At 56.5% G+C, this 25,018-nt stretch overlaps 1 protein-coding gene across 7 annotated transcripts in view; it reads right to left on the bottom strand.

Moving 5' to 3' along the window:
* Positions 1 to 25,018, bottom strand: part of TCF7 (transcription factor 7) — a 33,045-nt gene that overhangs the window by 2,209 nt on the left and 5,818 nt on the right. For 2 of the 7 annotated variants that reach the window (XM_047729517.1, XM_047729520.1), the window contains exons 4-11: positions 7,663 to 7,774; positions 6,775 to 6,865; positions 5,215 to 5,307; positions 3,559 to 3,678; positions 2,843 to 3,005; positions 2,651 to 2,758; positions 2,083 to 2,131; positions 716 to 788 (exon numbers count right to left, since the gene is read on the bottom strand). In XM_047729517.1, the coding sequence (XP_047585473.1) occupies positions 716 to 788; positions 2,083 to 2,131; positions 2,651 to 2,758; positions 2,843 to 3,005; positions 3,559 to 3,678; positions 5,215 to 5,307; positions 6,775 to 6,865; positions 7,663 to 7,774 (809 nt within the window). The remainder of the gene's footprint in view (positions 1 to 715; positions 789 to 2,082; positions 2,132 to 2,650; positions 2,759 to 2,842; positions 3,006 to 3,558; positions 3,679 to 5,214; positions 5,308 to 6,774; positions 6,866 to 7,662; positions 7,775 to 25,018) is intronic. The other 5 variants (XM_047729519.1, XM_047729521.1, XM_047729523.1 and 2 more) reach the window with 3 other exon arrangements.

Genomic DNA, 25,018 nt, shown 5'->3' with positions numbered 1-25,018 from the left:
AGAGTCTGTGAATGTAATGCCTGGAGTAGGTTCAGCACTACCAGACCTGACCTCAGCTTCAACCAGGCAAACTTCAGTCACTTGGTGTAGGTATGTATACCTTCTTTCACATACACATTTCTCTACTATATGGGGAAACACATGGGTTAAGTGCCACAGAGCCTAAGTATGACCCTTTTGCTAGGACAGCCCAGGGATACCCCCTCTTCCCCTCTCCCTACCTCTACAGTCCCCTTATTTCCGGTACAAGGTGAAGTACATGACCACTTGGCATCCAGGCTGTTCTCTACTACAGTCACCTTGGTGTGGTGGGTGTGTGTGTTTTCCCCCAGTTTTTTAGGGTTCAGGAATCCTAACTTGAAGAGGTGAGGGAACTGGTAGACCACGGTGAGTTCTAGGCCTGGTAGCCAGGGGCTCAGGCCACTGATTGGGGCACATGAGATTGGCCTGCTGAGGATCTGCTAACCCTAGTCAGCATTAGGCCATCATTAACCGAAGATCCTGCGCAACAGGCACCAGAACTACCTTCTTGAATCTGCCTGCCTTTTCTAGAACATTCTTTCTCCACCTCATTCTTAGGAGACATGGGTTCCCCAATCTGTGTGTATGCTTTGGGACTGGGCGACCAAAGGAGGGCTACAGGCCCAGCAGAACATGTGCAGAGTCAGGGAAGCAGCTTGAAGCAAAGGGAGGATGGTGGTGGGGACAAACCCACCTGCACGGACCACACCAATCCGTCTGCTGGTTGAGGCCAAAGCGAGCACGGCATTTCTTAGGCGAGCCAAGGTCTGCTCACAGCCATGCCAGAGGGGCAGAGCAGGGCAGAGGGCGAGCAGGCAGGCAGCAGGGCAGAGCAGGGCCCAGAAAGAAGAGGTAACATCAGTGTCAGCCAGTCACAGATACCCCATAGGCCCCATAGGCAGAGGGCCTCTCCATGGCACAGCCAGCCCCCATGGGAGCCCCAGGACCCAGAGCCAGGTTATCAGGAAAGGTGGGCACCTAGCTAGGCAGGAGAGGCAGTGGGAAGAACAGTGGAGGGAGGGAGGGGAATCCTATAGGTTAGCTGCTCTTTCTGGTTGCAGCATGGGAGCTATGGGAGAGGAGACCCGGGGAGGCCCTGAGGGCTGCCCACCCCACACATTTCCCTGCCCACTTTATCCAGTTTTTCTTCCTTTTTGCCAGTGCCCACTCTGCCTAACCCACCCCCCCCCCCCCCGGCCAGGCGTTTAAGCTATAGCTTAAACCAGGTGGACAGTTAAGTCCATACCTCAGAAAAAGGGCTGAGGATTCTACCCTGCCTCAGTCCTAGCCTTGAGCTTCCCTGTGTGGGGCAGCATAGCTTGAGACCGTCGTGGATGTGGAGTCTGAATTCGACTATCAGACTTGGGGCATGAATTCACCCACGGGAAGGAGACTTGAAGCAGTGTGTGGCTTCCTTGAGTCCTCCATACAGAGCACTCTGCACTGTCAAAATAAATGGATCGGGGATGCCTGGGTGGCTCAGTTGGTTGGACGACTGCCTTCGGCTCAGGTCATGATCCTGGAGTCCTGGGATCGAGTCCCGCATCGGGCTCCCGGCTCTGCAGGGAGTCTGCTTCTCTCTCTGACCTTCTCCTCGCTCATGCTCTCTCTCACTGTCTCTCTCAAATAAATAAATAAAATCTTTAAAAATAAATAAATAAATAAATGGATCGGGTAGGAGGGCTGGTGACCAAGTAACAGCCAGGCACCAACCAGCAGGCAGTGGGACTTCTGGGACTAGGCAGGGCTGCACCTCCACCCCCACAGCCTGCGTGCAGGTCACAGCAGAACCACAGGCTGTTTCTGTGGCAGAGGCTAGCTGGGAGCAGGGCTTGCAAAGGCGGGAGGGTGCAGTTGGGCAACACACCAATGTTACACTGTTACAGGGACTTTCTATAGCTGTTCCTCACATGCGGGATCAGACTTGTGAGGAGTGGGCCTTGTTTCCAGAGGGTCTAAAGGTTTGTGGCTGAGTGTTCTGCCCCTCCCTCTGGGCCAGAGCAGGGTGCTCATGGAATGCACACTTGGAGAGCAGTCTCCACTGCTGAGAGAAGGCCTCACCTGTGTTGGATTCCTGGTGCTTTTCCCGAGACCGCCTTTTCTTCTTCCCCTGTAGGGAACAGAGGGATGGATTCTGCTCAGATCTGGGAGGTGGTCCCTTGATAATTCCAATGAGTGAGTGGTTGGGAAACCTGCAGCCCAACCTGGCTGTTGCTGAAATTCTTGGGTACAGAGTTCCCTCCTCCCGAGGTGGCCTGGCATTTCTTGGTGGCAGTTTTTGCCAGGGTACCAAGGCGCAGAGGATGGCACAGAGGCTCCTCCTTCCTTTCCCATGCTGGTCTCCTTTCTGGATGGAGGAGACAACTTACAAGGAAGGCCCCTTCCTCTCCATTTGCCTACATGGCCAAACACTAGGCAAGAGTCCTGTGGGGAGAGTACATCCCAAGGGAAAAGAGGACATGGGCCTACCTTCAGGGGCAGCTTCCCTTGCTTGGCTCTCTTCAGACTAGCCACATGAGGCCTTGGGACCTTTACTCCACCACCTGCCCTCCTTAACTCTGCTTTAGGACAGTGGTCTGGGGCATGGCATTTTGAAGGTTCCCCTCCCCATCCCTCACTGGCCACTCACATAATTGTCCCGCGCTGACCAGCCTGGGTACAGCTGCATGTGCAGCTGCCTCTCCTTTCGGGCCAGCTCATAATACTTGGCTTGCTCTTCCCGAGACAGTGCATGCCACTGCAGTGGGGAAGAAGGGGTAGATGAAGTATCAAGGCGTCAGTCAGGGGCCATCCCTACCAGCCCGCCTGCCCGTGGCCTCACCCTTCGACCCAAGATCTGGTTGATGGCAGCACTCTCCTTGAGTGTGCACTCTGCAATGACCTTGGCTCTCATCTCCTTCATGTACAGCATGAAGGCGTTAAGGGGCTTCTTGATGGTTGGCTTCTTGGCTTCCTTCTCCACCTTGGATTCTGCCTGTGTCTTCCTAAGGAGTATAAGTCCAGATCACTCAGGAGCCCCCCAGTGTCCACCTAATGCTGCTGCCTTTTTCTAGTTTGTGTCCAGTGTGTGTGTAAGTGCATGGAAACTAGGGTTTTGTAAATGGTATCTTTTTCAGCTGCTCCAAAATGGATGATCAGAACTATGTAACTCTTCCTTACAGGAATGCTGCAGCTAAGAGAAACATGTTCAAGGACTTCTCAGCCCCTCCCCTGTGGCTCATATCTTTGTTCCCCACCTTATCCATTCCCTCTTGCTTCTAAGGAGTGTACGACTCTTGCTATTGGGGTTGAGTTCACGCCCCACACTGGGTGAAGAGATTATGTAAATAAATAAACTTAAAAAACCAAAACATTGGTCTTTCAGTGGTGAGAACCACAAGATGGCTTGACCAGAGGCCGCCCCTGACAGCCCCTAGAGCTTCTAGGCAGCAGGTGTAGAATCTGGTGGGAAGAATGTGTCTCTGGCTGATGAATGGATGGGCTCCTGAGTCTGCTCACTTGTTCCCCTCCCTCCACACTGGGCACCTTCTCACTCACAGGCTGCGGTCATACGGCTGCAGTTCCTGCTTCCCTGAGGGAGGTACGATGGCCGGGTGGGGGATGGCTGCAGGGTGACCAGGTACACCAGAGCCCAGCATCAGGGATGGGTGGGTGAACCTAAAGGCAGAAGGAGAGTTAACACCGAGGCAGGAACGTATGGGCCAGACCTTGGACGTCTGGAGGCCCCTGTACAGTACACGAAGATGGGGGCACACCCCACCCCCACTGTCTTGCACACAGGTACACAGATACATACAAACACCTGCTCCCAACAGATCACACAGACACACTGCACAAATCTGCATGCATGTCATTCAGGGGGCTATGAAGTCAGGAATTCAGGAATTCAGTCAGCTATTCAAGAATAGCTTTGGAATCTGTCCCCTTACCTTACACTGTCACCAGTTCAGCCTCCTGAGCCTGTGACTGCCATGGGAGTCCCCTTCCTCTCCTGCTTGAACCCTCCAGGCCTCTCTTCACACAACACCCAGAGGGACTTTTAAAAACACCTGAGTGCTCTTGGCCACTCCTGCTGAAATTCCCCCATAGCCCACAGAATAAAACCCAGGATCCTCCACGGGACCTGCCCCACTCTGCATGAACACCCCCGCTGACAAAATCTCCATCTTTTCCCCACTTTTTTCTTTTTCTTTTTTTAAAGATTTATTTATTTGACAGAGAGAGACATCACAAGTAGGCAGAGAGGCAGGCAGACACAGAGGGAAGCAGGCTCCCTGCTGAGCAGAGAGCCCGATGCGGGACTCGATCCCAGGACCCTGGGATCATGACCTGAGCCGAAGGCAGAGGCTTAACCCACTGAGCCACCCAGGTGCCCATTTTCCCCACTTCATCACTTTACAGCCCTCGCCATCCCCAACCAGTGCTGTTCCCCTTGGCCGCTTTACTCAGGACATGTGACTCTTGAGGAAGCTCTCCCTGTCCATGCCTCTGCCCTGGCTGGGTTCTGATTAGGATTATCCCATCACCCAGAAAGCCCATTTGACTATAAGTGCTCTGTCCATACCTCCCACCCTGGGCTGTGAACTCCAGTAGGGCTGGACATGTCTGCTGAGTTACTTGTTCCGTCCCTGGCTTGGGTCGGTCACTGAAGGAGTGAGTACATTGAAGGGACTCATACATATACACACACCTGTCACTTTGATTTTCTGCTCTTCTGTGGAAACCACAGTACCCTTGCTCCTTTCTCTGAGCAGGGAGCCCCTAAGGGTCCAAGGTTGGAGACACATGGAAAAGGTGGTGCCTCAGCTTGGGCAGAGCTCATGGAATGCCCAGGAGAGTGTGCCTGACCCGCCCTCCAGCAAGGAGGCACAGGAGAGGTGAGTGCACACACACCTGCACTTGGGTGGACTCAGGCACGCACAGAGGCAGGAGCACAAGCACACGTGTGCAGGCACTGTCCCCGGCTGCTCAAGGGCACTTGGCTGCACGGTATGGCCTGGGCTTAAGCGAGAGCCTCTCGCTCTCCCACTGGCTTCATTTTCAGGCACAGAGCAGCAGGGGCTGCAGAATGACAGACGGACGGATGGACAGACAACTAGCACAGGGCAAGCACTGGCCTGGGCATGGCCACGTGTGGGCACTGAAGCCTGGGCAACAGGAAGCAGGAGCCTGGCTGCAGGGTGTGGGACTCACCTGGGGTAGGGGGCGCCAGGGGCTGCAGTGGGGGCAGGGAAGTGCTGTCTATATCCGCAGGAAGGGGACAAGGGGTAGAGAGGAGGGCTGGGCCTGTGGTTGGGAGAGACAGCTGTTAGCAGTCCGGCTACTGGCCAGATGTGGGGACAGACTTCCCCACAGTGCTTGGGTCTGACCCATGGTGGGCAGGGAATAGGTCTCTGCTAGGACTCTTCCAGTGTATGTACTGGGCATCTGCCACCAGAGGGCAACCTGTGCTGCTCCTGTTTTCCTCTACACACACTGGCGCCTAAGGGGCAGAAATGACAGCTTTCTCCCAGGATCCAGCTCAGGAGCCACGCCCCCACCCCCGCCCCCCAGCTCACCTCTAGCCTTATTTCCTGGTCAATACAGGGCTGACATCTGCCTTAGGACTTCTGCATCCACTGTTAAAATGACTGGATTATTTTGGCCCCCTTTGGATTCCTGGTCTCCCTTCAGGCCTTGCTTGGCTATGTGACCTTCTCTCCTGAAAGCCCTTGAAATGCTGAGCTGGATGAGGCACCCCTCTGGGCTCTTACAGCCCCCAGCGAAAGCACTGCTAACAATGCCCTATAATTGTTGGGGGTCTGGCCTGGGTAGCGCACTAGGGTGATCAGGTGCTGAGAGGACAGGGGCCTGAGGTTGGCCAACCCTGCCTGGCCAACTTCAATCCTGGGGTATTCATAGGTGGAGTCCTGATTGGTATTCAGAGTGGAGGACTGTCCGAGGAGAATCTGGAAACGGAGTGAGAGCTGAACATGGGTAAAGAGCACATGGAAGAGGGCAGGCAGGCAGGTGTCAGGTTGGGCCTCCGGCCTTCCCTGTCTTCCTGGGAAACCATGCTTTCCTGCTGTTGGGTGACTGCCCCAGCCCAGAGAGGCTGCAGACCTGTCCGCTTCACACTGTGGTTCGTGAGCAAAGGGCCAACCAGACTGCTGAGACTCAGCTCCAGCTAAAGATGGGCCCTTTGGCCCACAGTTGGGCCTGCTGACTTAAGGTTCAGGCTGGCTTTTGCTGGCCCAGTGCTTCACAGACTCTAAGGCTCTCTAAGCCCCTGGCCAGGGGCTTGGGCTCAAGCAGGCACCAGAGGAGACACAGAGAACTCTGCTCTTCAGGGAGCTCAGCCAAGGGACCAGTTGGCAGGAGGTACTGAGGTAAGTAGAATTGTATCCCTTTGCCCACCACGTGGCTGAAAGGTAAAAGCCTGTCTCATGGCCATTCATATTGTCATTGTCCCCTCCCTGCCCATGCAGGTCTCCCTTTTCTTCCTTACCTATTCTTACAACCCTGGGCAGCTCGGTGTCCCCCACCCCACACCACTCAAGGCAGAGTTGAAGTGTGGCATGACCAAGACCAGAAGTCAAGGGGAGTGCACTGGGCCATCTGGAAAATGGACAGAACTTCTGGCCAGCCCCTGGTACCGACACAGAGCTGGCAGCAGAGTGCTGGTAGAACAGGATGGAGGGAGGTGGTAAATGACAGGGCAAGTATGGGTCTCACCAGCCCAAAGTGCCCTCTTCCCACCGAGCCCACACTCACCAGCTCACAGTGTGGGGGAGTTGTCCCATGCTGCCTGAGGTCAAAGAGTAGAAGCCAGAGAGGTCGGAGGTCTGCAGAGGCCTGTGAACTCCTACAGTGGAGAGGGGCTGCGTGAGTGATCTAGCCTGACCTGGAAGCTACTTCTGCTAGTTACTGCATCCTAGAGCCACCGGTGGGGCCTCTAAGATCTACCTCCATTTGCTACAGGACCAGACATACTGGTTTGTTCAGGACTATGCCAGTGTGATGACAGTGTTCCATTTACAGGGCAGAGAGAGTGGTGACTATCCTTAAGGACACTGGCTGACCAGGGGAAGAGGTGGAGTCTTCAGAAGTGGGAAGGCCAGGCCTCACTGTGCCCCAGTCCACTGCTGGTCTTCACCTGGGGCCTCTCCACTGGGGACTCTGGTCTGGCTTTGTGTGCAGGAGGCAGGCCCCCTGGCCTGGGCAGCCTGGGATCCACCCGCCCCCTCTGCCTCCCCAGGGTTGAGTCAGCACGTTTCCCACAGCCGACAATGGCTGATTTCAGAATGACTTTCCCTGAGGCTGAGGTGAATCAGCCATCACAACCACCACTTTCCATTTTCTCACTGGGGGAGGGAAGGATTCAAGTTTTACTGTCCTGAGCTTTACACAAATGCCTGCTCCCACATCCTGGCATTGGGAGGCCACTCGGGATTAGGCTCCTACCTGAAGTCTTCCAAGTTTGACCTGGCACCACCTGCCCTCAGGCTCCCCATCCATCTTTCTCATGTTTTCTTTGGGCTTTGAGTTTGTCCAGTCCCAGGTCGTACAGTTGTAAACAGGGCCTAGCCCCTGGACTCAGAAGCTGAGGACTTGGCCCCAGGCTCAGGGGCTGTCAGGTCCCTCCCCTTCCCAGATCCGTACCTTGTTTCTGGCTGATGTCTCCTGGTGCAGGTGTAGGGTGTGGGCTGCTGAAATGTTCATAGAGAGGAGAGAGTTGTGGGACGCTGTGGGCTGGCTGACTGGCTTTGTTGTGCTGAAAAATGAGGGGGGGCGCGATGTGAATGTGGGGAGACCCAAAGGACGAAGGCCCAGGGCTGGGGGCATACATATAGACAGAGCCTCTTTTAGCTGTGTGGGTAGCCCAAATGTCAAAGGAAAGTGGGGGTGGTTAAAAGCACAGGCCTCGAGGAGGGGGCACCACTCAAGCCGTGCTATGTCCAGTGGCCCTGCCTACGGCCCCCAGACTTTGCTCAAGCAGCCCTCCCACCTAGAGAGCCTCTTGGTTTCTGCAACTCAGTTCCAGGAGGCACATCTCCCCTCTCCAGGAAATTCTTTCTCCCTCTGTGTCTGAGGCAGTCCTCCCCCATCCCCCAACCACTCCTTCCTCCCCCCGGTTTCTCTGAGGCCCTGTGGCTTGTCTGGGGGCTGCTCATGGCCTCCAGCCCGACATCAGGTAATGGTCTCAAGACCTGGCTTATCCCAGGACAGCCAGGAGTTTTCTTTCTTCCTCCTCCAGCCCCCAGACTCAGGGTTTTGAGTCTGACCCACTATTCCACCTCAGGCTTAACAGGATTTGTGCGCACAAGAAAGGCTCCCATCAACCCTTTAACTCAGAGCAGGTGGGCTAGGTAGAACCAAGGCTCCCTCCAGGGCCAGCCCACCCAGCCCCCACACTTCCTGTTTCCTCAGCAACACAGGACTCTTACTTTTCACACTAGTCACATGGATCTGTCATGAGATGACTCACACTGGGAAGGGGGCTCCCCATGTGAACCCAGCCACAGGGAGGTGCTGCTTGGGGCCAAGGCAAGCTCTGCATCTCCTCAGCGCACACCTGCACAAGCCAGAATCCTGGAAACATCATCTACCACTGAGGCTCAGCTTCCACTTGGAAAGTTCACCCGTGGGGATTCTGCTGGCTAGGAGCACAGACAAGTGACTTTTGACTTATGGCACAGAAGAAACACAGGGACATCTTGGAGCAGGAGAGTAGTGAGAGGTTGTGGCCTGGGCTCCTTCCCACCCTGTGGGTGCGATTTCCCACTGGGTGAATTCAGGCCAGACTCGCCAACACTTCTGGGTTTCAGTTTCCTCTCTTGTGCAATGGATGTTCATGGTCCCTTCATCACCAGGTCTGGGGAAGCTTAGGGGGGCTCATGGAGAGGAGGCCTGGCACAGGTCCCCCCTGCCCCCCAGATTAGCTGTTTGGCGTCCAGGGTGAGGCGAGAGGGGAGGCCAGGTATGAGCTGCACCCTAGCCAAGATGTGAGGCTTCTAGGTAGACACAAGTTCACACACCCACCGGCAGCAGCCCTGGCTGCCCTCTCCTCCACACTCCTGCCTCCAGGGGAGCTTGAAGCTGGGCTCCCAGCTCGGGGCTCGGGGAATGTGCTGACACTGCCACCTCTTTGGTCCCCTGCTCGTTCATCTGCCCACCAGGAAAAGCCTCACATCCCAGGACTCATCAGCCTGCCTTCTGTCCTCAGGCACATGGGTTGATGACCCAATAGCGGTGGCACCACAGCCTCAAGGGAGCACCTCTAACTAGAGCCCTCTCTTGGCTTCCTGGGGCAGATCCGGGAGGGTTCTCCACTGTGAACCTGAGGAGGAGTTGGCTGGCCTGTTCAGATCCTGCTTCTAATGTGTGTGGCCTGCAAGGACTGACCACAGTATCTGAGCATCAGTTTCCTTGGCAAAAGGAGAGGATCACAGGATTGTTGTGAGGGTAAAGCCACATAGTACCCAAGAGCTCAATTCCTCAGGTGCTGTGTCACGAGGAAGGAACATGCAGGAAGCCCCTCACACGCACAAAGGAAATGTTCCTCACTGTCCTTCCCTGGCCCTGCGGTGCTGACCTCTCATGGGCCAGTTTTGGTCTGAATTTGCCAGAAGGGATTTGCCTATGGATGGAAGACCCATCTGACAGCCCACCAGCAACCTCAGCCCTGGAGGCCGAGGACTGGGCCATGATGTCTCCAGGCCTTGGGTGCGGTGACTTTCCCCTTGCTGTTCTAAGGCAAGGCTTTCTGAGCAAGCTGGGAGGCTCATGCCACACTCGGGCTTTCTTTATCTGCAGCACTGACCCTAGACACAACTGAGACAGAGCGCGCATGTAGGAATGAAGCGGAGAATGTAGGCTCCTCAGGCTTGCTGGCAAGGGCTGGCAAGAGAGAGGAAGTGGGCTGGGGCAGCTATGAGCTGTAAGGACACCTGTGGAATCCTTCCTGTACGGAGTGCCCGCCACATGCCAGGCATTGTGCCAAGCTCTCCACAGGCCCAACCGCATTCCCACCAGGGGACCGACGGGCTGCCATTTCTCCTGGCTCTAAGTCCTCCCTCAGCCACCAGCTTAGGTCTTGCTCCCCTTTGCTGCAAAACGCAGCAGAAGCCCTCCCCATCCTTGGCTCCTATTCTTAATTCTCGGGCTCCCTTTCAGCCTAGCCATCCCTTGGCACCGTCACTTCACCAGACAGCTCCTGTCAAGGTCCCCAGCATCTCCCACACTGCTGAACTCAGTGCTCAGTCTTCCTTTTACCTGACCTCTCAGCAGAACTGAACACAACTCATTTCTCCCTCCTCGAAAGTTTCTTCGCTTGGCCTCCAGAATGCCACACTCATCTGATTTGCCTCCAAGCTCATAGGCTGCTTCTCTGTCGGCCTACTTTTTGGCTACTCCTCTTCCTGACCTAACCCAAGATGGGCCCTTGGCTTTCCATTTCCCCCTCATTCCCAGAGTGCTCTCATCCAGGGTCACAGCTTTCCATGTCTTCATCTGATGACTGACATTCCGATCTCAGCCCCTGCTTCCTCTAGGAAACTCCACTCCCCAAATGCCTACTCACCACATCTACCTGGAAATCTGAAATGCTGCCCAAACTCAGTATGTCCAAAGCAGAGCCTCTGGTTTTCTGCCCAAAATGCTGTTCTCCCTCTTCATCATTTAATGGCAACTCCCTCCTTCCAGTTGCTCAGATACCTTAGAGTATATCCTTGACTCTCTCACATCCCATCTCCAATCTGTCAGGCCATACGACTGGCTCTACTTCAAAATAATCTAGAGTCTGCTTCTTCCTCCTCCCTGTCCCCAACTCAGTCCAAGCCATAGTCACTTCTCACCCGGATGACTCCAGTGGCCTCCTGTCCCTCCACCAATCCTCTATCCAGCAACCATGTAAATCAGATCATAGCACTCCTGTGCCTAGAGCTGCCAATGCACTTAGAAAACCTACAAAGCACTGTAGGTGCCCACTCCCTCCCTCTCTTCCCTGCTCACGCCCAGCACTTCCCATGTGCGCTTCAGCCTCCAGCCTCCTCCTCTAGTTGGTCTAGTGATCACTTTCGGGTGTGCCACAAGGTAAAGTGGGCTAGGGAGCCTAGCTCGAAGGTTCTCTGATGTTTATATTAACCTTCTCATTACAGGATCCTGGGGTCAATGTGCCCCTTGAATAACGACAATGAGAAAATCAGTCTCGATTACCTCACTGATCACAGATGCAAAAATTCTGCCTTCAAATTTGGGGGAGCAGTAGCTGAGGGAGGGCCTGGGAAGCTTCCTGGAAGTCTCTGGGGCTTTTTTATCCTGATAGGTCCCCAAGACAGTGGTAGCCAGACATCATCAGCCCTGACCAGGCCTTATGACAGACAGGGCCACAGCTTCAGGGCCCAGTCTCTTAAGAACCTGGGATTCTGGTGGAAGGCATTCCACCATTCGCCACCGAAGGGCACAAATGCCTGGAACCCTGGCCCAGTAGGTGGAATGAACACCCTCCACAGGTCCCTCTGGCCTGGGGGCTTTTGAATGTAAGCTCCCACTTCAAGAAGGCCTTACCATCTAGGCCCGGACTCTGGCTCTTGGGCCCCTCAGAACTGTAAGCTTGGCTGGTGGAGTGGGACCCATGGAAGGAAGTCTTAGAACCAGAGTCCGGGGTCCAAGGTGCCAGCTTCAGGAAAACAGTCTCAGAGTCCCACTTTCCCAGGAAGGAGGTAGGGTGGGTTTGCTCCAAGGGAGGAAGAGGGTGGCCCCACCCCCATCTCTGGGGAGGGCTAGTTTTGGCCAGGAAACCACAGAGAGGTGTCTCACCTGTTGGAGGACCAGAGCTGACTGTCCTAGGCCAGGCTGGCTAAGGCCCAATGTGCAGCACAGCCAGGCCTAGGAAACCCCCAAATCCAGCTCAGCCTACAGCCTGTGGCCTGGGATGCATGTGTGGAACAGGTGTTGAGTTGGGGGTGGGAGGTAGGAGGCATTGCCCGATGGTCAGAGGGCTCATCCTGTCCACCACCCTTCACTGGGAACTGGGGAAAGCCTCTAATTAAACAGGAGTCTGCAGCCAAACCACAGGGGGGCAGGGGTGGGGCAAAGAGCCTGCCATCCACTGGAGGCCGTGGGGTGGTTAGGGCTCTAGAGCAGGGCACTGAGGGCCTGGCCAGTCCTTCCCACGTTGATGCAGGCTGCCCCTCCACCTCATTCCCCAGCCCCCTCATGTCTGTGCTGGTAGCCAGGGGGAACCATCTGGCGTAGGGCCCAGTGCCCCATGCCCCCCTCAGCCAGAGGAACGTCCCGCTCCATGGCCTCAGCACAAGGCTGTCCCAGGGCCAGGCCGCCCAGACAAGGTGGGGTTGCCTGGGGCCTGGGATGTGTATGGGGAGCCCTATGACTGGAGCTGCCCCCTCTCCTCCCTCTGATACTGACTGCCCAACCTCCACAAGAAGGGGGCAGGCCTGGGCGGACTCTCCCCACCAGACCCTGAGTATATGGGAGGGCACAAGCTCACCTCTCTCACCTGCGGGCAGAGCGCCAAGCACGGAGCGGCCCCCTCAGTATTGGCCTTCACAGCATGGTACAGTGCCGACACAAAAGACTCAGCAGCCCAGACATCTTGTTCAGGACTTTGCCTCTGCCAGCACACCCCCACCGCATACTCTCTCACACGCACACACACAATAGGTCCAGGACTCAGAGACCCTGGGGCTGGGAGGCCGGGTCTGCCACAGCCTGAGCAGAAGCCATCCTTCTGCTGGCGCGTGGCTTTTCCTGCTCCGCACCCTTCTGACTCAAAATCCAGTGTCCCAAAGGCGGTCATCATCTCTGGGACACATTCATTAGCCCATGGCTGGAAACTCCTCACTGTGCTGCTTCAGCATCGCTCCTCTTGTTGAGAAGCCTGGAGCTGGGAGGGGGATCCAAAGGCAGGGTGGGACAGGAGGTGGTGGAAATAAGGGACCCCGGGGCAGGTCTCCTCTGCTGAGGTTGAGCTGGGGCCTGGCTGGGCTGCCCTCCCTCACCCCCTCGCCCCCCTACTTCCTGCAGGCTCAGGTGAAAAATAAACACAGTCGGCATTTTCCCTGCAGACCGCAGCGGTCTGCTCACAGGCCGCGTGCACCCTGAGAGCCCTTGCCACCGCCAGCAGAGAAAACTCCCTCGCCTCTGACGGTTGACTCTGAAAACCCCCAAACGCTTGAGCCCCACAACACTTTCCCAGCGAAGAAAGTTGCCGCTTCCTCTGGCCTCATGCATGGGGGTGGGGAGTGCGTGAGGCCTGACCAGGCCTCCCAAGCAGGCCTCCCGAGCTGGCCTCCCTGTGGCAGGGACTGTGCCAGGACACGTGCCCCCCACCCCCTACCCACAGATTCTCTGTTGATCACTACTAGCAAACACGGTCAGTCAGCTCATATCACTGAGCACCTGGGTGCCAGGCCAAACGGATGTTTCGGGCTGAGGGTAAAGCATTTCCTAATGGTAAGTGGGCAGCTACCATGTGGCAGGCAGAGTTCTGAGAGCCCTCCAGAGTGTAACTCCTAATAGGCTCAACAACGGGCATAAATATTCTCTCCATCTGACAGAAGAAGAAACTGAGGCACGCTGAGGCTGTACAGCTTGCCTGAGATCCCACAGTAAGTGGCAGACCTGTGGTGCTGCACACCATACAACAGAGGCCTACCGTTCTCAGGGACAGACCCAGGGGTGCAGGGTAGGGGGCGCCAGCCCACCTGGCTCCCTTCTCCTGGTTGCTTGCTCAGTTATCTGAGCCACTGCTTCCCTGACTCTCAAAATGCGTCGGCGGGTTTTAGGGCCCCTGGAATTATAATTCAGGCCACACCACCTGCCTGCCTGCCTACCTGCCAGGGCTGCTGGCACCATGAGCCCCTCTGATGGCGGGAGCTGGACCCGCCAAGGCCTCACTGCATGGTACCCCCACTCATCCAGGCACAGCCACGCAGGCCTGCCCCTCTCCTGCCCAGGTACCTAGCTCTTCTCTGCCTCTGTGCCTTCGCCCACCTCCTCCTCTGTCCTCTCGTAATTCTCCATGCTTCCTCCTGCTCTCTACATGCGTTGCTGCTCATTCTGACCTCAGTCTAAGGGTCCCTTCCTTGGAAAGGACTGTGACCTGGCTGGGGTCCCCCAAGGTAGCAGGCAGAACTGGCTTGTTAGTCATCTCCGCCTGTCTGGGTTCTGGACTTGGCCCATCCACTAAGACTTGCTGAACAAAAGGCCTCCAGAATCCCTGGTGCCCCTGAACCTCTGCCCGCCCCACACCCCTCATCTGCATGGAGCACACTTCAGCCCCCTTCTTCCCTATGCTCCCAGTGCTGGAGCTAGAGAGACACCTGTGGGGATGAACCCACGGGAGTGGCAGATCCACACCTCGAGCCTCGTGTTCCCTCCAGGGCAGAGGCTGACTAGACAGAGAGGTGGGCTACTGGTCCAGTTACTGTTCTCTCCCAGCAGGTGCATAGAGGGGACCGTGCATACTGGAGATGTCACAGGTGACAAGCTATTCGAGACACCAGGCACGTGAGGCTCTGAGCTTGAGAAGACTGCCCGTTAGCCATGCGGCCCAGTCCTCTATCAGGTCCGTACTGGGGGCCCTTGATGGGCTCTTGGGGTCTTCGGTGATGCCAGATGGCCACACTGTCTCCCCCGCCGCACACCCCCTATGCTCCAGGCATAGGAGCTGCTCATCCGTCTGCCTCAGGAACTCTTCCCTGACTTGGCCTGGCCAATTCCCACCCATCTCACATGCCTCATCACAAATGAGGTTTCCCCAGGAAGCCCTTCCTCCCCTCCCTGTGTGAGCAGGGGTTCCCTGCTGTGGCTCCCGACCACAGCATCGACCCTACTGTGCTGAGGCGACTGTTCACTCGTTTAGCTCCACTGCTTCCCGAGATCGGAGCTAGTACCCTGCACTGTTTCTGTTACCTCAGTTAAAGCTGGGTCCTCAAGGCTGGAGGGGGGCGGTTCTCTAGCGGGGCTGGGGGGGCGGTGTCCCAGCATGAGCCAGTGTTTGGGGAGGATGTGGCAGCACCGGACAGCACCCAGGCTTGAGCTGGGCACAAGATCATAGCAGTACTCGGGAGGCTGGGAAGAGCTGGGGCCACTGCTTGGAGTCAGGGACCTTCTGTCTGACATCTGACACCCCATGCTGCCTCCTACCCCCGCCCCCAATCTCTTCCTGCCTGCAATATTTTGGCAGTCAGAATACCCGGAAAGTCTAAACCAAGGCTGCTGCTAGTTCATATGGAGCCTTTGTGCTAATTAGAAAAAGTACATCTTCCTGTCGACAGACACCTGGGCCCACACGAGGGCATATGGCTCGGGGTGCACGAGTATATGCTGGGCTTCAGCTCCTTGGCCTGTTCCCCTGCAAAGCCCCACACACTGGCCATGCTCAGAAGTCCCCCCGACTTCTCACTTCTCTTCTCTGCCTTGCCAAGAGCCAGGCTCCATCCAGGGCTTGGCCCCAAGCATCCACTGTGGCCTTGGTCAGTTCCTGTTGGCTCCTCTCCCACCTCTAGGGCCCACCAGGGAGTCCCACAGCCCCCCCAGACCCGTGTCTGCAGCTGGCACCCACTGTCCAGCACCAGTGGTTGCCATGGAATCCAGCCAACTGCAGAGTGGGAAGCTCCCCCAAGGCCTGGGGCACTGAGGGTCAATTTCCAAGAAGAAAGCAAGCCACCCAGGCCTTCCAAACGGGACTTGCCCACATATCAATGGGGCCTTGATGTGTGTGGGTCCCGGCAGACCCTACCTCCACAGGCAGACCCTAGCAGGGCCCGTGCCATTTCATCCCCAGCCCCCACTCAGGGCCCTGCTGCCCAGGACATGGTGCTCTCCAGACGACAGCCCTAAAGCTCCCCGCCCACAGCGTGCTGGACACCTTGTGCCAGACACCCACCACAGAGCATGGAGCCGTGGCCATGTGGCTGGCCGAGCTGGAGGACTGGGGGATGGCCGGACCACACCCTTGGGGACCAGGAGGCTTCGGTCCCACCTGCCAGCAGAGTACCGTTGCCATGGTTGCAAAGAGCCCTGCCAGGTACGTGTGGCCAGTCTACCAGCTGCCTGGTCTCAACATCAGATAACGGGGCCCTGCCACAGCAGAGGTGAGGACCAGAGTCCCTGCATGAGGCCTTGGCAAACCACAGGCCTGCTCTAGACCCAGCCTGGCCCCGAGGCTCCCTCTGAGCTAGCTGAACCTCGCTGAGCTGAGTGGCCTGGCCCACAGCCTCCCGTGGTTTCTGTGCATTCGTTCGTTTACTTGTGTTTTCCTTCCTCCTCTTTGAGGTGAACGCCCCTCAGGACAGGATGTTTTTAGAGGAAAGTAGACGCTTCCGGGAGCTGCTGCAGCCGAGCTGCTAGTTGATGCTACTGCCCCACGGTGTGGGGACTGTGCAGCTGCCCTGCCCTCCCCGCCCTCCCTGCCCAGGCAGTCCCCCTGCCAGCGCCTCTCCCACTCCTGGCTGCTCAGGAGCCTGCCACGGGCCGAGCAGGCCAGCACCACCTCAGAGCTCAGCCTGCCTGTGGCCGGAGGGAAAGCAAGGCTCTGCAGTGAGGGACCTGGGGAAGTCCAGAGATTTTGCTCCCCTAGGATTAAAGCCAACAGGCTCTGTAGGAAAGGCAGGAAGAAAAGAGCAGAGACACAGAGTTAGAGACAGCAGCCCCTGCCAGAAACAGCCAGCGCCCGGCAGAGCTCCACCGCCAACCAGCATCTGACTGGTCCGTCCCTCAGCACTTTACGGCATGGGCAGACTTTGCAGACAGGGAACGCGAAGCCCAGAGAGGCTCAACAACTTGCCCAAAGTCTCATGGCACGTAGAGACACATGTGGATTGGAATCCAGCCCCATGGGGTTCCTGGCCAGAGATCGTCGTCACTCCGGGGCAGACCTCACAGACTGGCTGGGAGCAGGGCCAGCATGGAGACCACACATGTGAAACCCGGGGCTCCCAGATTCCCTTTCCCTCACTCTGAGTCTCCCCACTCAGACCTCCAGCCCACCAGGGACCCAGGATCCCTGACGCTACTGGTTAACACCCTGCCGAGAACCTTTCTTAGGTCACTCGCTGACGAGCAGGGTGCCTCTAACCTTCAACTAGCCTGCGTGAAGGGTGCCTTCGCCCTGTCCTGGTCGGAGTGGACTCAGTTTCCCAGCCATCGACAACTAAAGGAAACATGAGAGGTCATTCCTCCCCCAGGGTCTGGCCTCTGCTCACCCCTCCACACAAGAGGAGGGCTACGGACAGCCGCTGGCCACGGCAGTGGCTCTCACAGGGGCCTGTCTAGAAGGGCAAGTGTGCGGCCTAGGACGGAGAGCCCAGAGAGCCCAGGCAGCACCTCAAAAGGCGGGGGGTGGACGGAACCTCCAGGGTGGGTAGGGGAGGAGAGTTGGAGATCTCAGCACTGCGTTCCTGTCCTGATTAATAGGAGCCAGCTTTGCTCTGAGGAGCAAAGACATGACGGGGGTCTCTGGTCTGCTGTCTCTACCAGCCCCAGGAGGACAGTCCTGCCCTGGGGCCATGGCCAGAAAGCTCCCTTGGGTCTCACCCTTGTAGCTCCTGCCATTAGCTTCTGCCACCCTTCGGGCTCTGCCTGGACTGAGCCCAGCAGTTTATGCCAAAGGAAACAAGGGACGGGGCAGAAAGGAGCTGATGCAAGCTTCACGACTCTCACCAAGCCCTTCAGGCTCACTGTCCGCAGACCGAGGAGCGCAGGACTGCTTCAGCTGCCACAGGGGCTCTCTCTTCAGAGAGAGAGCCCCTCACGAGGTTGAGTCAGGGGGTTCCAAAACCGCACAAGACAGCTCTTACAGATAGTCACCTGGTGTAATAGTGTAAAAATACACGGGAGAAGGGGAAATACCAAATTCCTTGGGAGGATGAGGAGTACAGAGGGAGGGGGTAGCGGTAGCCAAGGGGACCTAGCTAGGGCTATAAAACCCTTTTTTTTTCTTCCCAAGAAGGAGTGGATAGGTATGTTGTCTAAGAGGCAAGGAAGCATGGTCGTAGGGCAGGAAACATAGAAGCCTGGGCTCAAATCACTCCCCCAGCACTTAGAAGGTGCAGGTCTCCCCAAGCCTTGGGCTCCCCATCTGCATAATGGTCCTATCTCATGGGGTTGATGTTGGAATTAAATTAACAAAGAACAAAATAAAAGAAAGAAAAAAGACAAAAGCAAGCATGTCCCTAACCCAGGCTTTTCAGGAAAGCTGGACTTTGTGCCAGGCTGGGTCCACTGGCCCTTGATTTCCTTTGGACTTCTGCCTGATTGCTATCAGGCCAGACTGCTGAGCTCTTGACTGGACTTCAGTGACCAGAGCCAGGGGAATGGAGGCAGAAGAAGCCAGAAAAAATTGCTCTCGAAATGCCCCAGCAGGATGTGTCTATGGTGGGACAGGCGGGAGGCAACCCAGTGACAAGTGACAGGACACACCCATGTGCACGGACACCTCAGCTTCCTCAGTCAGGCTACTCCCAGTGACTCAGGGCCTAGGACAACCTCTGGTCCAACCCCACATCACTTGGAGGAAGGCACCTACTCCAGAATGGCCCGACCCTGAGCGCCAAGCTAAGCAAGGACCAGAGCCATAAAGCAAAGTGTCCACGAAAAGACAGTGAATTTCATCCTGCATGCTTTCGTCAGGCATCAGACCTGACTGATCTTAAATGTTATTTGGAAACACTTACCAGGGCAACATTTATTCTGGAAACCCTGGGCTCCTGCTTCCAACCACGAAACACAACCCCTGTGGCCCTAACAACCCTGACTTGTCAGATGTCCAAGGAGGAAAGTACCCTGCCCTGACCCAGGCCCAGGGCCATGAGGTCATGCCTGTGAGGGGCACTGAGGGCCAAGTGTGTCCTTGGAGCCAGAGAACCCAGCTAGACGCAGCTCCCGAGCCCAGCGAGGGGGGTTCCACTCAGTGCTGAGGCCTGCAGTGCCCCCATCTCCACACATTTGAGAACAAAGTGGCAGAGCACTGAGGATTTTACCTGGGGGTAAAAGAGACCCAAATCTAAGCCCCGATTCCTCCAGGTCCCAGCACATCCTTCACCTTTCTCAGGTGAAGCCTCAGCTTCCCCATCTGGAAAATGAGAGAGCAGTAACAGTCACCACTTTCTCAGCTTCCTGTAAGGGTCTCCATACTGGGACCCAAAGTCCTGGGCACTGGCTAGCACTTGGGGAGCTCTTGACACAGGGACTGCTAAAGCTGCCGTTTACCGTGCCGTCAACCACAGTTTGCTGAACACCTGCACTACGCCATGCCCTGTGCGGGGACTGAGAGGCCAGTGGGGGAGAGGACAGATGTGGCCTTGGCCCCGTAGGTCCTCTCCAGCCCTTTCTGACCCAAACCACTATCCCTGGAACCCCACCACCACAGAGCCATCAACCCTCCTGGCCTTGGCAACCACAGCTTCATGTGTCCCTACACCCCGCAGACTATGGTCATCCCCGAGCCCCACCCATGGGGCTGCCCACCACAGCTGGGCGGCTCCCGCCTGCACAATGCTTCAAGCTGGCCAGCAAGCTGTGGGGTGGCTGCTGCAGCCTGGCACACCCCAAGCAGCCGCCCTGCCAGGACCCTGGCTGCACCCAGCAGAGACCTCACTGCTGCTGCCACAAAGCTCTCTACAGGCTGTCTCTCAGCGTCCCTGAGGGCCCACCCACCCTCTGCCTGCCTGGCCACTGGGCCAGCCACAGAGCCATCTGATTTGAATGAAACTTCAAACTTAATGACTTTCATGCTGGTTATTTAAAACGCAATGTAATTTTCTTAAACACCCTATTATTTCCTTTGATAGCTACAAAGCTTCCCCCAATCCCATAAGCATGTTTATTTTTAGGGAAAAGAGTGGTTTACAGTTGGTCACAGAGACCATAGGGAGAGGGAACCCACAGAAAGCAGGGCAAAGAGTCAACTCCAGCAGCCTGGAGATCCACAGCTGCCCTGCCTTCCTGCTGGGCCCGGCCCTCCGCCGACACTATGGGGCCTGGGCCGGCTCCCACCCTTCTCACGCCAGCACATTAGCCAGTGGCTCTCCTGTCCACCACCTGACAGTGGCCAATACTCCCCCCCACACAGGGCCCCCGTGTTCTCATCTGTAAGATGGTACAATGAGTGTCCCACAGACATTCCAGGCATGTACGGAGCTGGGAATGGGGTCCTGGAGCCACCAACACAGTCCCAGCTGCCTCCCTCCTGCTTCCTCCAGACATTCTGCCCTGGGTAAAGCCTTGGGGCCTGAAGCTTTGACCAGCTGGATGAGATCTGTGCCCAGATAAAGTGGCCCCAGGCAGGGGCTGCCCACACTGGGAGGGTGGGTGGGTGTGGCCCTGCCAGTCAGGGCTCCCTGTCAAGGGAGGTGGCCTGCTGGTGGGTGTGCGTGCAGAGGTCAGCTGAGCCCCACCAATTCGGGGCATCCTCTGGGAGTGGCTATTTTTAGATCCTAGGCTTTCATGTGGCCAAATGATGTGGAGTTTACAAAGCATTGGTAATGCGTTTCAGATGGCGGCCCAGCAGACCAGGAGGCTGGGTCTCTACCCTGAGCCAGGTCAGAGTTAGTCAGAATGCCCTCAGCCTGGACTCCCATTACCTGTCCCTCTCCTCCTCCTATCTTCCTTGTCTGATGGGGAAGCTGGCCTGGAGCAGTCCTGGCAAGGCCAGCAAGCACCCCCTGAGGCCCACCTGAGTGGCAGGTGTCTCCAGCCCACACTTCTTTGAACCTCAGAAATCCTTCCTGGCCAGGGAGCCCATTCCCAATTTAGAGAAGGAAACGGAGACCTAGAAAGGTTAACAGATTTGCTTGAGATCACACAGCCAAGAGGGAAGGTGGCCCTGTTCTCTGGCTTCCTGCCCTCAGGGGCAAACTGGGCTTTCTGGGAGGGGGAGATGTGCCAAACCTGGGTAGGCAGCCCACACATGGTGGGGAGGGGCAGCCCTAACTGCCAATCCCCAAAGCCCACTCTTCTTGGGGTGGGCCATGTCCTGCCTACTCGTGCCTTAGCCATGCATTCGTCATTGAGAAGCAGACAGTGTGAGGCCCCAACAACTTTCCTGTCTCTGGAGAGAGAAATAATTGGCTGTCTTAATGGGAGGGGTAGAGGAAGCTTATTTGGCAGAAAGTCTGCTTCCTCTGACCTCCAGGGAGTCCTGGCTGTGGAGTGGGCTATGGCACAAAAGCTCTGTCACCAATCTTCCTCTGGGCTCTAAGACCATGTCTCTGGCAAAGCCCAGGCAGTCAGTCTCCAGGGAACAAGCTCCACTGGCAGCCCCGCCACAGGAAAGAGCCAGACTCACACCCATCTTGGCCCTAGCCCAGGCCATGGCCCCCATCCAGCAGGGACTGACCCTCCATGCATGAGGGGACTGCGCCAAGGGGAGCCCAAGGTTCCAGCAGGACCAGAACAGGCCAAACCCTATGACCAGGACAGACCCATCCAGGACCCACCTGAGAGACTATGCATGCTAAGGCCACATCTTTTCAAGGGAGGCAGTGGTGCCCAGGAGCAAAACCCAAGCATGCTGGATCTGTCAGTGTTGGGACCCCACTGCCTGAAGGAAGAAGCTGTCAATGTTCGGGGTTCTCAGAGACCCTGCCCAGACCAGAGTCCTGCTAAAGGCAGAGCTGAGAAGAGGAGCTCTCTATGCCCTGGCCAAATCACCAGCGGACCAAGGGACCTGACCTCTGGGGTTCAGTTCCTCTCAGTCAACAGGAGGCCAAGACCCTGGGCTAATGACTCTAAAGAGAGAGACTGGGAGTCAAATGAAAATGCAAACGTCCACCTCTGAGGCTCTGTTGCCTTGTGTGTGTCAGCACGCTGGATCTCCCTTGCCCAAAGCCTACCCCCTCCCTTGGCCTTTCGTACTCCTCTTACCAGCTCGGGGCCTCCCAGCATCCACTCTGCCCCAGCAGCTGGCCCTGTCTGCCTCCCCGTCCATGTCCAACTCATACCATTGGCCAAAAGTCACCGCCTGGCCCTTCTTGCTGCCAACACATTGCGTGTGCCCACCAGCCACTCCCGGGCTGTGGGACCATGCTGCCAGCATATCAAGGTCACATGCTGGGCCCTCCCTGCTGGCTCTTCTCCAGCCTCACTCATGCTCCTCATGGACCCCAGGCTTTGCAGTGCCCTTCCAATGACCAAGAACATACTCATTTCTGTTCTTCTCTGCTCAAACTGCCCCGCCCCCAGAGCGTTCTCCCACTCCACGTGCGCAGGGTTCCAGCTTGTCCTCTCAGGAAGCTCTTCTGGCTGCCCGCCAACCAGCCTCTCCTTCCTTGTTGCCTTTCATCCAACTTGGACAGAACCTTGAAGTTAATGGGGAGCCCCCAGGAGAGTCTTTGCCTCAAGAGGACTGAGCTCGGTGGGGCAAAGACTATCGCCCCTCTGTGCTGAGCCAAGGCCAAGCATGCAGGGGCTCAGAACGGCCAGAAAGGGCCTGGAACCAGGATTCTAGATACAGCAGCCACTCTGTCACGGGCGAGCCGAGGCCCTGGCGCCACTATGCCCCATGCCGCCACAGGGGAGCCAGCTGTTGAGCTAAGGGACAGCAGGTGAGGGGGCTGCGTCCTAGCTCAGCTTCAGAAGCACCCCCCGCCACCTAGCACCGCACCCTTTGCAGGAGAGCTCTCCACCCCGTGTTAGTAGCCCGTCCTCCCCCCCGCCCAGTGCTTACACTCGTAGCATTGGCTGCGAACCAGGGACACCACACACACTGCCTCCATCCATGCCCCAGGAACCCAAGGAGGTCAGAACCCTCCTTCTCCTCATTTCTAGATGAGGAAACTCAGGCTTCCAGCAGTTAAGGAACTCACGCAGGGCCTCTCAGACAAGGAGTGGCAGATATGATATTTGAGGAAAAGTCTTCCAGACAATGCCTTCCCTTTCTGTGCCTCTAAGGGGCCTGGGATAGGTCCCTTCCCTAACCTGGCCTCCTGTCCCCACTGGGAGAAGGAAGGTGGTTACCCAAAGATCTGTGCACTATACTGTTGGGGAAGGGGGGCCCTGTGACCTGATAAAACACCTGTTTCCTCCACCAGAGTCTTGTTTGTACACAGCGGCAGGAAGCAGCCAGTCACAAGGCGTGAGGGAGTGTCACTGTATGGCTTCAGGACCTAGGGAGGCGGCAGCACCCCTGCCCCTCCCTGCAGCTGGACCCACCCTCATCCAGCCTGACCTCAGCAGTCATTTGACTTGCAAGCAGGGCCCCCTGAGTCCATTCTCACGGCTCAGCTGAAACTCCTTTGCTGCAGGGGCAAGGGGTGGGCTATGGTCTTAGGAGACTCAGGAGACCCAGGAGGCCATGGGTCGCGAGCAGCCTCAGGGAGGCTGCCATCAAGCCCGTCCCTCTTCTGCCCCACTCACACCTGCATCTCAGAGCACCTGGGGAGGGAGGCAGAACTATGGAAGTTGGCTTAGTAAAACCCTAGGACAACTGGGTGAAGACTACTGGGCCTTGGTGACCAACCCAGGGCTCTGTCGGCCCCGCCAGCCCACCGAGCTAAAGGAGTGGGCAGGGGTCAGTAACTGCAGCCCCTGGGGATGGTGGCGGCAGGGGTCTGCAGGCGGAGCCTCCTTTGTGGTGCTCTCCTGACTCTGAAAGGCAGCAAGATGGCACCCTGAAAGTAAAGTCGCACCCTGGGGGCTGCAGATTTTCCAAATACCACAGCCAATACCACACAGCCTTCCAAGTCAGGAAGGAATGCAAGTCAAAGTAACTTTTAAGTCCCATTTCCCACCATGAACCTATTAAATGAACAACAGAAAAGAAGAAACTCCATGTTGGGACTTTGAGTGATTAGACACTGCAAGGAACCCACAGCAAACTGGCATCAGAGGGGAGCAAAATGCTCTAACTCTTGCTACCATTTTATTTTTAAGATTTTATTCTTTTATGTAATCCCTACCCCCGGTGTGGGGCTCACATGCACGACCCCAAGATCAAGAGTCTCATGCTCTACCCACTGAACCAGATACCCCCGATTTTTCCTGCCTTTTGACCTGGTAATTTTCCTTCAGCGTATTGCTCCAAGAAAATAATCAAAAAGGAAATTAAGGAGTGATTTGTACATAGCATCATTCCCACTGGCAAGGAAGGCAAGCTGTGAGCAAACTAGAAGCTGCCTGAGGGATAACAAAGATGCTGTCGGTGGGCACCATCTGGGGGTGCAAATATGTACCCCCACACCAGGGGAAGAACTGGGGCAAGACATGACAGGGTACAGGCACGGGTGACCGTGTGAGCCAAGGTCTGAGAATGGTCTGGGTAACGTCTTACACAAAGGGCTTCTAGATGGCTGGGGAAGGGGGGCTCCTTTCAGATGAGTCTTTGGGCATGGTAGGAGAGGATCTCAGGATGGACTAAGCAGTGAGGGCTCCCATCCTGGCTCCAAGAACAGTATTTCCCCCTCCCAAGAATTCCTAGGTGAGGTATGGGAGCAAAAAAGGGGCCCATACACAGGGTGCCTGGGTGACTCGGCTGGTTGACTGTCTGAGTCCGGATTTCAGCTCAGGTCACGATCTCAGGGTCTTGGGATCCAGACCCATGTGGGGCTCCCTGCTCAGCAGGGAGTCTTCTTGAGATTCTCTCCTTCTCCCTTTGCTCCTCCCTCCACTCGCTTGCTTACTCTTTCTCTTAGAATAAATAAACCTTAAAGAAAGAAAGAAGGAAAGAAAGAAAGAAAGGAAGAAAGAAAGAAAGAAAGAAAGAAAGAAAGAAAGAAAGAGGCCTATATACCTGTGTCCCTGTCCCAAGCTGGCCCCCAGGGCTCTGACCCCCAGGCCCCTGGGGCCCGAAGTAGAGATACAACCCTCCAGATAAGAGTCTAACCACTAAGCCACCACTAGCCCCAGATGAGCCATGAGAGCAAGGGAAAAGGGATCAATAATGGCCAAACCCTCACCTCCCAAGCCCAGGACATGCAGGCACTGCTGCCTCCACTCTACACTCCAACTCTGGGAGGAGGGCTCACCACTCCCACTGTGTGAATGAGGAAACTAA

The sequence above is a fragment of the Lutra lutra genome, chromosome 5 (assembly GCF_902655055.1).
Source record: "Lutra lutra chromosome 5, mLutLut1.2, whole genome shotgun sequence".
In the NCBI taxonomy this organism is placed as follows: Eukaryota; Metazoa; Chordata; class Mammalia; order Carnivora; family Mustelidae; genus Lutra; species Lutra lutra.
Note: the sequence above shows the minus strand (reverse complement) of the source record. Positions and strands in the feature narration are given on the sequence as shown.